This window comes from Leptopilina boulardi, unplaced genomic scaffold (genome assembly GCF_019393585.1).
Source record: "Leptopilina boulardi isolate dan_hultmark-lab unplaced genomic scaffold, ZJU_Lbou_2.1 LbouV2_162, whole genome shotgun sequence".
Classification (NCBI taxonomy): domain Eukaryota; kingdom Metazoa; phylum Arthropoda; class Insecta; order Hymenoptera; family Figitidae; genus Leptopilina; species Leptopilina boulardi.
In genome coordinates, this window is record NW_026137710.1 from 2,202,914 (window position 1) to 2,218,583 (window position 15,670).

At 30.1% G+C, this 15,670-nt stretch overlaps 1 protein-coding gene across 3 annotated transcripts in view; it reads left to right on the forward strand.

Moving 5' to 3' along the window:
* Window positions 1–15,670, forward strand: part of LOC127277003 (glutamate receptor ionotropic, kainate 2-like) — a 590,803-nt gene that overhangs the window by 341,365 nt on the left and 233,768 nt on the right. For all 3 annotated transcript variants that reach the window (XM_051297788.1, XM_051297790.1, XM_051297789.1), the window contains one exon: window positions 13,097–13,235. In XM_051297788.1, the coding sequence (XP_051153745.1) occupies window positions 13,097–13,235 (139 nt within the window). The remainder of the gene's footprint in view (window positions 1–13,096; window positions 13,236–15,670) is intronic.

Here is a 15,670-nt window from a genome sequence, read left to right on the forward strand (position 1 = left end):
ATTTAACAAAAACAACCAATGTTTTGGGTTTACAAATGTAGATCTTTTTGTTAAGAACAACGTTTGTCTTGAACATTTTTTATAAAAATTCATACTTTTCGAGATATTTAGAAGTTTCCATACTTTTTGAGCAAAACACATTCTGCGTGCTAGCGCTAGAGACACGCAGCGTCGCACAAAAAACGCGATAACTTTTTTTAAAACGGTTTTGAATCCTTATGAAATTCCCTTTCCAATAAACTTTGGATCAACTTTCTACGACAACGAGAACATGGTTTAGTTTTTAAATAAACAATTAATTTTGCTATAACAATTATTAAAAACATCGGACAAGTGCGAGTTACACTCGCATTAAAACCGAGGGTTCCGTATCCCTTAAACCTAAAATTTGAGGGGTTTAAAGTTTGAAGGCCTAGATAGAAAACATAGACATATTCATAGACATAAACATAGAACATAATCTACGCATAAATTTAAAAATAATGTGAGCGCATAGATTTGAAAATAAATTAATAAAACTAAAAAATAATAAAAATATCAAAAAATAAAAAATGTCAAAAGATAATAAAAATAGTAAATGGTAAAAAATAGAAAATGGCAAATTATAAAGAATGGCAAAACACTACAAAAAAATATAGCAAGCACAATTGGAGTTGAAAAAAAATCAAGAATTTGCCCCAAAAAAAGGAAGAAAATTTTATTTTTTTAGGTCAAAAATTGTAAAACTTAAGGAAAAAGTTCACTTTTTAAAAAAATTGTATGTTTTGAAAAAACTCAATTAAAAAATTTTTTTGGTGAAAAATCATGATTTTTATCGAAAATTATCAGTTTTTCCTTGAAAACGCTGTAATAATCAACTTCAATCGTTCTCGCTATATTTTTTTTGTAATCTACACGCAAAATTACGTAAAAGTGTATACACTGCGACCTGAGTTTAGCGGCAGGTTTGGTGGGTCGTTCGCTAAACTCAGTAATGAGATTTCCCGAAATCGGAGTCAGCAATCAGGGCCGTACGAACTACTTAAAATACGAAATCCTTAAACTCTTTTTTTGAAAATTCTTCATCTTATAATACATAATATTTTTATTGCAATAATTATTTTAATTATATTTTAATTTTTAGATTTTATTATAATTATAAACAGTAATAAGTAATACTTCAAATTACTTTTAATAAAAATTCAAATAATTGTACTGACATCAGACAAGAAAGGGGAAAAACTCACCATTTGCCTTATATATTTTAAATTTATTTGAAATTAAATAATATAAATTTCATCAAATATAACATTGAGAGCAAATATTAAAATTAAGATTTTCATAAAGTAAATTTATAAATTTGCTGGGAGTGAAAACAAAAATAAAATTTGTATACATGAATATAAATAAGCTTTTATAATTTAACAAATTTTTTATTTAAAATTAAAGATTAAAGAACCTTGTACCTCCCAGACAAACGTCTCCGCTTGGTACTCATTTTCAACTAGAAGGAACCGCGTTGCCTTACTTCTACGCTCCTGCTCGAGTCGGAGCATCTTACGCTTACCGCTTAATTACCATCCTATTGTTGCCGTTTCCCAGATTTCGCTAAACTCGGGTCGCAGTGTATATGTGAAACTCTTTAGATAAAATTTTCTTCGGTTTTTGAGGAAAATTCATGATTTTAAACGAAAATTATCAGTTTTTCCTTGAAAACGCTATGATAATCAACCCGAATCGTTCTCGCTATATTTTTTCTATAATCTACACGTAAAAATACGTAAAAAAGTATAAATTTGGATATCTTAGGATAAAATTTTCTTCTTTTTTTATTCGAAAAATCCATGATTTTTTCTAAAAATATGAGTTTTCCTTAAAAACAATATGATCATCAACTCCAATCGTGCTCGCTATATTTTTCCTGTAATCTACACACAAAAATACGTAAGTATACTAAATATGAACTGTCTTGGTCAAATAGTGTGTGCGCTAGGTGGATTAAACGCTTTTTCTCAAAATTTTTGATTTTTCCTTGACAACGCTATGTAAATTGATCCGAATCATGTTCGCTATATTTTTCCTGTAATTTTCACGTAAAAATACATAAGTGTACCAAATTTGAGCTCTCTATGTAAAAAGATGTGGCAACCAGAGGGGGGGTACATAGTTATTTTCAGGGATTTTTCGTAAAAATTCATGGTTTTTCCTTGACAACGCTATGATAATCAATTCCTATGAGATTCGCTATATTTTTCCTGTAATCTACACGCCAAAATACATATGTATACCAAATTTCAGCCCTCTAGATAAATTCGTGTGGCCGCTAGGGGGGGGGGTACATGCCTTGCTTCACTAGTCTCATTAATAGGGTTCCCCCTTCGGGTACGGAACCCTAAAATCAAAAATTTTCAACTAAAACTGTATCATTTTCTGCGTAAGTATACTAATTTTCATAAAGATTCGTTCATTGGTTCTAAAATATTCATTTTTTAACTTAAGACTACAAAAAACTTCAATTGTTTATAACTTTGAAAAATTTAATTTTTTTGATAAATCCTTTGAGTCAGTTTTTCAACTCATCATAATGATTTAATTTTCCATATTTCCAAGCTAATACACATTTCATTTGGGTGATACACTTCAGGAATTTATACTCAAATACATTTGGTGATGTATAAAGACTAAATGAAGCCTTGAGAAAAGCATACTGTCCACTTTCAGTTACAAATGATGTATACTTTTGACTATCCTTATCGACATCTACATGAAAAAATCCATTCTTTAAATCTAAAGTACTAAAAATTTTTCTGTCATTCAAGGCTTCAATTTGATCTTCAATTAAAGGAATGGGGTACTTATCTTTTACAATAATTTTATTTACTGGTCGATAGTCAACACAGACTCGAAGAGTTCCATTTTTTTTCTCGTCAAAACTACCGGACTCGCATACTCAGCAGAACAAGGTACAATATTTCTGTTTTCCATCCATTCTTTCACTTGCTCTTCCACGGTCTCACATTCCTCAATTGGTAATCGTCTCGGTCAGCTAAAAACAGGTTTATTATCTTTTACATTTATAATTAGCTTAATATTAGTACTCTTTGTTTTTTCTGGCGTATAATTTAATAAAAGATTTCTAGCTTCCTCACACACTGACGTGTCATCAGTAGGATCAACATCAACTTCATTCTTATATGTCAAGATAATTGACCCTAAGAAACCACTCTGCTCATATCTTTTAATAATAATACCACCATTATTGACTCTGACTTCTGCCAAGGATAAAATATCTCGACCTATAATACACTTCATTGGCGTCGATCCCACTGGTACCACATGCAAATCCAAATTATATGCTGTATCGTCAATGTTTCAGACTGACAAGAACCTTTAGTTTCTACATTTGCTCCTCCGAAACCAAAGGCTTTATGTTTAGATGTACTTAAAACAATACTTGCCATTTCTTTAATAACGTCTTCTCGCAATAAATTAAGAGCACTACCCGTATCTATTAGAGCTCTTAGGTTTACATTCTCAACTATTATATTTTTAAAACAATTGATCTCTTTTCCATATTCAAAAAAAGTTACTCTATTTTCATTACTAGGTGTAGATTTATAATTTGACGCGATATGTCCGAATTTATTACATCGAAAACATTTTGTTCTACGTTCTTTATCTTGACAATTTTTTGATAGATGACCTGTCACTGCACAATTAAAACAACGTGTAACTTTATTTTTCGATGTTTCTATTTTTTTCTCATTTAATGTATCGCGCCGTTTACCCGACTGGAGATTCGGCTTAATGCTTATCTTTCGGATCCGTTCATAAGTCTTTAACTTTTCTTTAAAATCATTAAGTTTTTTAGCGCCATATTATACTGCTTTATTACTCGGAGTATCGCCTAACCCTTCAATAACATAATTAAACAGAGCTTCTAATTCAATATTACCTCCCCAAGCAGCACGGTATATCCCTTGAATACCACCGTGGAATATTCCCATGATCTTCCAGGAAAATCAATATGTCCGCATCATGGGACATTCAGGGTATATTCCAGTGACATTGAGGGTAATATTAAAGGAATATTCCAGTGATATTGAGGGAATATTCCACGGTTATATTGAATTTTTTTTAAGTGTTGAAATAATAGAAATATGTTATAAATTGTTATTTGAATAATCAGGAAGATGAAAACACATTTAAAAAAAAAATTCAATGTAACCGAGGAATATTCCCTCAATGTCACTGGAATATACCCTGAATGTCACTATGGAATATTCCCATGATGCGGACATTTTGATTTTCCTAGAAGATCATGAGAATATTCCACTGTGGTATTCAACGGATATTCAGGGAATATACCGTGCTGCTTGTGTCCAGATGAAATTTCGCGCATTTTTAAAAAATATTCTTGAATAGATTCCGATTCTTTGATCTTATTATTGGAAAGCATTGTATGAATCTGTGCACTTGACATCTTAGTTGAAAATTCATGGAGCAAAGCTGACTGTAATTTTTCCCAAGTTATAAAACCCGTTTCACCTTGAATAAATAATCGAGCTAAACCCTTTAACGTTTTTTACCAAATACTACTTGTTGTAAATCTGTCCACTCAAACAGTAACGCGGCGTCCTCAAAGTCTGCTATCCATCTCTCTACGGAAAACTATCGCTACCATTAAATTCTCTAATAGTCTCTTCGACGTCTCGAAATCCTAATGAGAATTTGACAGGTTGACACCCCTGTGCGATTCGCATGTTCCCCCTTCTTACAGTTTCCTTCCCGACCCCACCATTACTATCGCGTCGTGATTTTACGGTGGTCAGTCGTACCTCTTCGTTATCAACCAACATGGGAATTTTCTGTGCTTGTGTCCTAATCATCGTTTTCGTCATCGTCTATCTCACTCTCGTCATCGCGGTCTGCTAAAGTATTAATACGCATTAATGAATGTATAACGTCTTGTCTCAATTGTTCTTTATTTGCTGAATAATTCAACCCCAAGATATTGCATATTGACGTCAAATCTCCAATCGATAATCCACTCGTGTAACTCAATTTTGCATTAAACTCTTTCGATTCATCTGCGAATGTGAAACCCGAAAACTCGCGCAATTTACTACGATTCTTTCTATCTCCCTTCTCCTCAAAAATCAACTAACACAAAGCACAGATAGCTTTTCGCGGATCACTTCGCAACTGATTTTTAACATTCTCGATTTCAACTAACTTCGCCATTATGAACCTCTTACAATTCAACTTTAATCAGCTATAAATAGACAAATAAAAACTGGAAAATATATACAAAGTTATACTTATCAATATAGAATTTGCTACTCTTAATGTCGATGAAGGAGTCCAATGACCGTCGCAGTCTATGTTCTCGTTGTTACTTCCACGTTGTCTCTGTACACTCGTTCTATACCTTCGATACGCTGTTCTTAGTTTCAGGAAATCACGTCACCCTGAGCTATATTATCGTTCTTTATGCCTTCTTTTTGGTCAGGAGTTTTTATCTTCGTCTTCATCCAGGATTGAAGTTTTTTTTAATATTTGTCGTCTTAGTTGAATTCAGCTTTACTTGTGTAAAATTAATTTCTAACGTCGTCGTCTTCTTTGTATGAAAAACTAGCTATTTCACACTAAGTCTTCTTCAGCATAAATAATCCACTTCTTATTTCTTGCCTTTGTAGTTTTGCAGAATGATCAACCAAACTATATCCAGCAATCTTTTGAATTATTTGTTTGCCACGTGCTAATGGCGTCGTCTTGGTTTGACTTGCTTCTCATTAAATTCTCATTAACACTACTCACACTTTCCTTGATATATCCCGGACGAGCCCCCAGAATTGTAGAAAAATAAAAAAAATTCAACTTATAACTTTTGATTAAAAAGAGAAGAATACTTTACATATAAAAAACTGCAGCTTTATTAATTAATATATATTTTACAAGTTCAAAGAAAAAGTGGTCATCGCAGAGGTAATTTAGCAACTGATTCGTTTTGTCACACATTCGTCATTCTATCGTCAATCATTCCTATCATTCATTAGATTTAGGGTATCGTTTCCATTTACCGCGTATATTTAAAATACAGACTATATAAAATTTCCTACACATTTTTTGAAAAAAATCGCGCAAAAAAAAAATTTGACTTTTTTTTCGAATAGACATGTATGTAAGGCATGTGATTTAAAATTTTGAAGAAAAACTTTAAATAATAATTTATAAAAGAAAACGAAAAATTCTTTTCTGGTGTCGGTCGGTATCGGTCGTTTTAGAACTTAATATAACACAGGCACACAAAAAAAAAAAAGTTATCTGTTTCTTGAACTACACATATATTTCCTATAGTATTTTGGCCCGCTGAAACCGAATCTGAGCTCAGAATTGCTCCATCACCCTCAGTTTTTTTTTAAATCGACCAAAACCACCCTTAAACGGACAAATTCACACTTCGGAGATAAAAAATAAATCAACTTATTTTTAAAAAAAACCAAATTTTACATCTACGAAACTTTGCTCCACTAACTTAAAAACAAATCCAGCATTGATCCAGCACCCCCTGAATTTTTTTAATCGAAAAAACTACCCCTAATCTGAAGAATAAAATTCAGGAGGTAAAACAATAAAATAACTGATTAAAAAATTTTATAACCAGGTATTTTTACTCCAGCAAGGCAGAAACAAAGCCAGAAATGCTCCCTCACCCTCTAAATTTTTTTTAAATCGAAAAAACCACCCTTAAATAGAAAAAATCAAATTTAAGAAGTAAAAAAATATTAAATTACCGGCTTTTTTTAAAAACAGAACCTTACATGTTTGTAGTTTTGCTCTACTAACTCAAAAAAATAAAGCCAGCATTGATCCATCACCCTCTGAATTTTTTTAAATAAAAAAAACTACCCTTAATATGAAGAATCAAACTTAGGAGGTAAAACAATACAATAACTGATTAAAAAATTTTATAACCCGATATTTTTACTCCAGCAATGCAGAAAAGCCAGAAATGCTCCCTCACCCTCTAAAATTTTTTTAAATCGAAAAAACCACCCTTAAATAGAAAAATTCAAATTTAGGAGATTAAAAATTAAATAACTGACTTTTTTAAAACAGAACCTTACTACATCTATGTATTTCCGCTCCACTAACTCAAAAACAAAGCCAGAATTGATTCATCAACCTCTGAATTTGTTTAATTGAAAAAACTACCCCTAATCTGAAGAATCAAATTCAGGAGGTAATACAATATAATAACTGATTGAAAAATTTTACAGCCAGGTATGTTTCCGCATTGCTGGAGTAAAAATACCTGGTTATAAACTTTTTTAATTAGTTATTTTTTTGTTTTACCTCCTAAGTTTGATTCTTCATATTAAGGGTAGTTTTTTTTATTTAAAAAAATTCAGAGGGTGATGGATCAATGCTGGCTTTATTTTTTTAAGTTAGTAAAGCAAAACTACATACATGTAAGGTTCTGTTTTTAAAAAAAGCCAGTAATTTAATATTTTTTTACTTCTTAAATTTGAATTTTTCTATTTAAGGGTGGTTTTTTCGATTTAAAAAAAATTTAGAGGGTGAGGGAGCATTTCTGGCTTTGTTTCTGCATTGCTGGAGTAAAAATATCTGCTTATAAAATTTGTCAATCAGTTATTTTGTTGTTTTATCTCCTGAATTTGATTCTTCAGATTAGGGGTAGTTTTTTTATTTAAATAAATTCAGAGGGTGATGGATCAATGCTGGCTTTATTTTTTTGAGTTAGTAGAGCAAAACTACAAACATGTAAGGTTCTGTTTTTAAAAAAGCCGGTAATTTAATATTTTTTTACTTATTAAATTTGATTTTTTCTATTTAAGGGTGGTTTTTTCGATTTAAAAAAAATTTAGAGGGTGAGGGAGCATTTCTGGCTTTGTTTCTGCATTGCTGGAGTAAAAATATCTGCTTATAAAATTTGTCAATCAGTTATTTTGTTGTTTTATCTCCTGAATTTGATTCTTCAGATTAGGGGTAGTTTTTTCGATTAAAAAAATTCAGGGGGTGCTGGATCAATGCTGGCTTTGTTTTTGAGTTAGTGGAGCAAAGTTTCGTAGATGTAAAATTTGGTTTTTTTTTAAAATAAGTTGATTTATTTTTTATCTCCGAAGTGTGAATTTGTCCGTTTAAGGGTGGTTTTGGTCGATTTAAAAAAAAACTGAGGGTGATGGAGCAATTCTGAGCTCAGATTCGGTTTCAGCGGGCCAAAATACTATAGGAAATATATGTGTAGTTCAAGAAACAGACAACTTTTTTTTTTTTGTGTGCCTGTGTAATAAATAGCTGTCTAACAATAAATAGCTGTCTTAATAACATAACATGCTTTACAATAATTGTTAAAGTAAAATTGTGTGAATATAGAAATTAATAAATAAATAGTAATATAGTAAATAATTGCATTGAAACATTTATATTTTCAAAGGTTAAATTCATTTCATATCACATATTTGTAATTTCTACAAAAACTGTAAAGAATTTTTGTTGTTTTTATTTGAAAAAATTTAGAATAAATTTATAATTTAAAAAAAAATTGTTAAACAACACTGAATTTTAAAAAGTATGTAAACATTACTTAAAATTGTTAGGTATACAATAAAAAGAGAACAAAATTTCGAAAACATTTTCAACTTTCGTATTCTGAATTAATTATATAAAACGAATTTTGCAGAATAATGCTCTATATTTTTCTATAACGATAGTAGAATATCGTTTTAGATGTTACCTAACAGAGTAACAACACAGACCTAGATCTACGTCTATCACCTTGATTTGGATGAAGTGAATATGTAGTATGATAGATCTGACCGTGTATACGAAAAAAACTTTACTTTACCCTTATGACAACTACTAAATTCTTTATCTGACGGCTGTTCACACAAGAAGTTTAACGAATTACAATGCTTACATTTAACATTCATCAAACATAAATAATTTTGTAAAATTATATTTTCATTAAATTCATTAAAAGCAATAATAGCTATTCCTAATGTTTTAAACTTCTTATTACTCTTTTTATTAGTTTTACTCGTTGAATCTTTCAATTAACGTTCTTTCTTTTTTAACTGACTGTCTAATAAAAATTTCGCCTTTTTACATAAAATATTTTGGTTATATTCTTATGTGGTTTGAAAGACATTTAATGTAAGAATTTTTTATTACCCCCTAACAGCAACGGACTTTTAATAATATCCTATGGACGTCCTACCAGCATCCGGAAATTTGTATATCTCTAGGATGTCCTCAAGATATCTACGGATATACCTCAGACATTTTAGGGCTGTTAAACTTTCCGGTGATCCCCAGGACATTCCTAAGATATGTTGAATATCCAAATGTTAATGGGGGATCACACGTTAAGTGATCATGGTTCAAAAAATTTTTTCTTCAAACATGCTTATACTCGATGCAGTTGTAGTTCTCATAAATGTTAATTTTCGGTAAAAATATTTTTTCATTTAGATTATAGATCCGTATTTTCCGAGGAGGAAGAGGTCAAAGTTTTGGGATTTTACAGTACACCGCAAGTTTTAATAATTTTTATGGTTTCGTAGCCCAGGGCCGAAAGCCTTATAGTTTCGTTTTGGCGTTCGTCCGGCCGTCGTACATGGTAACCGCTTCCATGGCAACAGTTACTTACTATGGCAAAAGTTACTTACTATGACAATAGTTATCATAGCAAAAGTTACTATGGCAATAGTTGCTATGGTAATAGTTCATTTCTAAAGCAACCGTTGCTATGACAGTGATCAATATTACCATGAGGAGGACATTTTTTTAATATTTAAATTATAAAAATAGATGGATTCATTGGATTCTAAAGAAAAAAATTTCTTAAGCAATATATTTATTATATTCCAAAGTTTTTTGTTTTATTATGCTTCTTTTCCTTAATTAGTTTAATAAAAAGAAGATTACTTACTTTTACAGATGAAAATAAGTTTTTTCTTCTTACAATCAGTTGAACACTACCGAACATTAAATAAATGCACACTTTTTTTTATTAATAATTATTAAACTGAAAAAAATTATTTCTAACGAATTATCAAGTAAAAATATTGAAAATGAATTGGACATGCGCTATCTATGTAAACCAATAAGAAAATCATTTTCCTTTTTGTTTGTATATTGAAGTAGACAGAAGGGAGAATTTAAAAATTTTATTGGTTTACACTTCTCTCTCTCTCTCTCTCTCTCTCTCTCTCTCTCTCTTCTTTTGTCTCTTTTGTTCACACCATAAAGGAGGGCTAAATATCCCACTCTTCAAATGTGGGCTGACAAAATGGTTTCCGCTTCTCCCTCTCTCTTTCTTCCTTTCTCTCTCTCTCTCTCTCTCTAGTTGACACCATAAGGAAGGGATACATATCCCACTCTTCAAATGTGGTGAGAAAGAATTTTATATGTATAGTAATACATGCGGACAGACAAAATATATATAGAACATGCGGGACAGACAGCTACTTGAAATTATTATATGTAATAAGAACGATATGAGGGAAAATGAAAATCGCCATAACTTTCTGAAAAATAAAATTTTTCGGCTCAGATTTAAAATAGTGACGTATTTTATGTGCTATTAGCAGAAAAAAATAAAAAAATTGCAAAAAAAAATTTGGCATATTTTTTGAATAGACTTGTGTGTAAGGTATGTGATTTTAAATTTTGAAGGAAAACTGTAAATAATTTATAAAAGAAAATGAAAAATTTTGTTTTAGTGTCGGTCGCTGTCGGTCGTTTTAGAACTTAATATAAAAAGAAGGATTATAATATATTAATATAACAATTATATTATTATATAGGATTAATTTGCTTAAAGTTCTTGGACTTTATGGATAACATTCTCATTATGGCACTCGCGCTTTGTGTTCGAAAGTTTTTGAGTATTTGAATTTTTCAATTAATTGAAACATTTGAGCGAACGAATACATTTACGAGATAATTGAGTCAGAAAGTCTGATTTCTGTGTAAAAAATATAAATAATATGTATATACAGTGGTTTTTTGCCAAATTGCTATTTTCTTCACTTGTATCGTATTTTCTGAATCTATTGTAATGAGAATGTGTCAATTTTATGGACTGATTTTTCCACCCTTTTAATAAAATTTAATTTTTTATGAAAAAGGTTTTTTTTATATTTTTTGACATTTAAACCACTGTAACCTTTACAATTTAATTTTAATCAAAAAATTGTACATAAAAAGTTGTTTGCTTTCTCCTGAACTATAAAGCTATGTAGTAAAAAAAAATTTTTTCTAATTAAAATTTCAAAATTTTGAAAATCCTGCAGTTTTTGCATTTTTTGATGAAAATGGCTGGCTAACGAACTTGGCCTGTATTTTGACACTAACTTTGTGTGTGCAAAGTTGCAAGTCGATTCGCTTCGATTTACAAAAGTTATTGTGTCAACAACATTTTGTGTCTACGGACAGACAGACATACATACATACAGACATACTTTCGCCGGACCATGATTTTTCGATTCAGGGCACCTCAAAACGTGAAGATTTTATGGAAATAGAAAAAGTCAATTTTCGCCCAATTATAATACCTCTTCATGTGATGAGAATGTAATGAAATATTTTACAAACAAATAAAGTTATCGTAATTCTGAACTTGTCAATTGTAATTTAAGATAATTCCGAACCAACGAGCCCTATATGAACCATTTTGAATAAGTAGATTGTTAATAAACCATTGCAATGTTTACTTATTGTTTATTAACAATCTACTTACCTAAAATACTTTATATAGGGCTCGTTGGATGCGGAATTACGTTAACTTTCAATTGCTCACTTCAGAAGTATAATAACTTTATTTGTTTGTAAAATATTTGATTTGTTATAAACATCAATTAATTAATATCTCGAAAACAAAAAAATCATTCTAGTTTTTCTTGGTATTGAAAGTATATATCTCTGGTAAAGTATTTTTGATTTTCAAAAAAGGGGTAAATTTTAAATTTAAAAAAACAATTTCTTACCATTTGAAAGAGCAGAAAAAAACCTCCTGAAAACATATAGGTCAAAATTTTTTTATTTATTTATATAGAAGTTACGATTTTTTAAAAAATCGTCTGTTCACATTTGACGAGAAACTTGAACCCCCTTCTTCCTCTACAGTTTTGCATAAAACTTAATAATAATTTATGGGTTAAGTACTCACCCATAGTACTAAAGTTGGTGCAAATTTCAGCCCGATATGAAAACCTTCAATTTTGAAGTTGGATCACTTCATGAATTTTGACATATATAACCAATATTCTATGAAAAAAATGTTTAAGTCCTTGGAGAAATTTTAATTTTGGCCACCATTTTAGGAAAATCTCCAAATGTGAGGTCTGATAAAAAAATCCAATGTAAATTTCCAAAATGTTATGGCTTTACCCACGAAGTTACTTTATGTTTTATACAAACCAAGAATTGTTTTAAAAGCTTTCACCTATCTTAGTTTTTCAAGACGGATTCACTCAATGTTGCCTCTAAGCAATATACCCCATTTTTCTGTTTTCTTATAAAAAAATAAAAATAAATTTTTTAAGATATATTTGTTTCTTCTTTCCTTGAAATCTAATCAAATACAAAAAGCTAGAAAAATTGGAGTAAAAGTTAAAGAGGGTTAAGTCTGAAATTTTTAAAATAAATAATTTTAAATATATATATATATTGTAAACGAGTCAATCTCGGGAGAAAGTGTTGAAATATTATATATTCGCGCCTAATATATCTCACTTGACTCTAGCAGTAGTTACTCGTACGTCACTACCGTGTGCACACGCACTTCTTCTCCCCTTCTTGATTTTGCTGCAACCATGAACGTCTCGATCGTCTTTGTCCTCCGAATAAATTACTGTTTTAAAACCGTATTTGTGTATTATTATTGACTACATCCTGCTCAAAATAGTCTGCATGCCAAAACATTCACACACAAAACTTCTTAAAATACTTATCATAGATTTTCTTAATTTTACATTCCTTAATATTCTCTGAATCATCGTATTTGTCATGACTAAAACACTTTCTTTTCAGAGAACCACAATTAACTAATATTGATAAAAATATTAACAAATTCTTTATTGTTTAGGAATAAGCATACTATTTAGTCATCCAGAAGACAAGGAACCTAATCTTTTTTCATTCTTATCACCATTATCAACTGATGTCTGGATGTATATGGCAACTGCATACTTAGCTGTTTCACTCATGTTATTTTTCCAAGCTAGGTAAGATGATATTGATGAATATAAAACGTTATGAAGTGGTATTTCAATAGATAAAGATTTATACTAAAAATTATTATCAATTATTATTTAAAAAATTATGAATCAAATAAACATTAAAAATAACAATTATATTAAGAATGGAGTTTTTGATAAGGGAAATATAATAAAAAGAGAAAAAAGATAGTAACGTAGTCACATAATTACGGGCCGGACGAGTATCTGACAATTGAACATAATCTTGCCACCAGAAGGCGCTTTGGTCACAAAAATGGGGGTGGGAGGTAAAAGATACAAATTTTTATGAAAAAAATGATGAGGTGCAAGTCTGAAACTTAGTATGGTAGTAGATATTAACATTAGAATTCACGTAAAATTATTGTCAGAATTCTAAGTCGTCAATTTGACCTTGACAGTCAATAAAGTCGCAAGAAAATAGATAAAAATGCACTTATAAAGAGCATTTCTGGCAACTTCGTTTTCTGGTTTGTAGTGTCTTTAAAAAGCTGTATACCAGTTGCCAGAAACTCGTTACTCGTAGGTTTTTGGGGTCGCTGATTACAAATATAAAGTCAGATTTTTTCCGACATTTTGAAATTTCACGTGATAAGGAAAATCTAAAAATGCATTTGAATTTAGCATAAAAAATACGTTAAGAAACGTTCTTATCTTTTTAAGTCCAAAAGTTGACCCGAATTTGTAATCCTGTGCAATTAATACTAATATTACCATATTTATTCTCATATTTAAACAACTTTGCAACAATTTTCACTTCTGGCAATTGGCATACAGCTTTGGGATCATCCATATACTACGTAACGCTATTTTTTGAAATTTTTGGACTATCCCTTTCCCCTCGTAACACTATCGGAACAGTAGATAACGATCCCCCTGTAGCTATTTGTGCAGTAGATGCAATTATTTCCCTCAAGCAAGATTGGAGTAGTTGAGGTTATGTAGGTGGACGCTACTGTCCTTTGCGTGATCGCCCAAATAAAGATATACGACACAAGTAATTATAACGAACTAAAGTATTTATTATATCCAGAACTAATTAACAATAAGTATAATTGTAACAATAGATTATAAAGCCTTGACCGGTCGGCTGACGCAAGTGCGTCCTTAAAGTACAAGTAGCAAACGCTGACTGACTTCGCGGCTAAACTGATCTAACCTCACCTTAATAGAAACCGCTTGTCAGGGGCGAAAAGTGAGGGGGCTATCCCTCAGTCGCCACACCCCCATTTTTTGTTACGTAATATTTTTTAAACCTACTTTTCCGTAAATTAGTAATAGAATAAAAATTCCTGAAGTGGCCCCCCTATTTTTATAAAGTTGCAAAATTTAAAATAAGTCTTTGTATTGTATTGTATTTTTCTTTGTATTGTAACATAGTAATATGTTCATTGAGTATTTTGAAAATATTCAAATTATTTATAATATTTATTGTTACTTGAAGATTTTTGAAACCTTTTGTTAAAATAATTGTAACTAATTTGATTTTTTCATTATTTAACAAAATTTTATGGACATATCAGTGAGTAAATGTACTTTGAAGTAATGAAATGAAAATTTTAAAAATATAGTTTTTTTTAAAATTTTTAATAATTTTTTATAAACAATTGAAATTTTAAGTGCTTTTTACACGCGATTTTTTCAAATTTTTTTTTGCTACTTGTTCTTTAAAATGTAGTTAAACAAGAAATGAAAAGCCATTTTTGGGAAAATGAAACGGTTTTCTATAATTTGACTTTATATATTGCGCGCAAGCACTGCCGCGAGAGAGCCACGGACGTTTAACGGCGCCCACTCTGCATGTCAGTACTTTTGAGAAATGAATTTAACCCAATTTTAAATGTGGTAACAAAATATATGTATCGATTGATTTATTTAATACTTTTGTTTATATTTTACAATGGAGTATTAATGTTTTTTGCTTTGAACAAAGTATTGATTATCGATTTGTTATCGTATAACAATTTTTTGCATTCGATGGTTGTCGCATTTATCGATTTAAAGTAAATGTTTCTAATAGTATAGAAAATATTATATTATATTATAAAATATTATAATATATATTAATCTTCGCCGGAGTGGAGATTTTTTATATACGCCGTTAACGGGAATCCACCCAGGGTGGGTTAAATGTTTTCTTCTTTATATATTGAAATAAAAAATTGGATTCATCCAGTTTTTTTCTGAAATTGTTATATGTTACCAAATTAAATATTTTATTAACGTTTTGTTGATTTTTAATTTGTTTAAATAATTTATTATTAATAATTTATAACTTTCTCAAATGTTCATAGACAGTAGCAAAATTATATAAATTTCTTACCTTTTCTTCGAAGATATTAATTTAAAGGTTATAAATAAAATAAAATATATAATTAGATTTGCAATAACTATTATTATAAATTGTTTAAACAAATTATTAT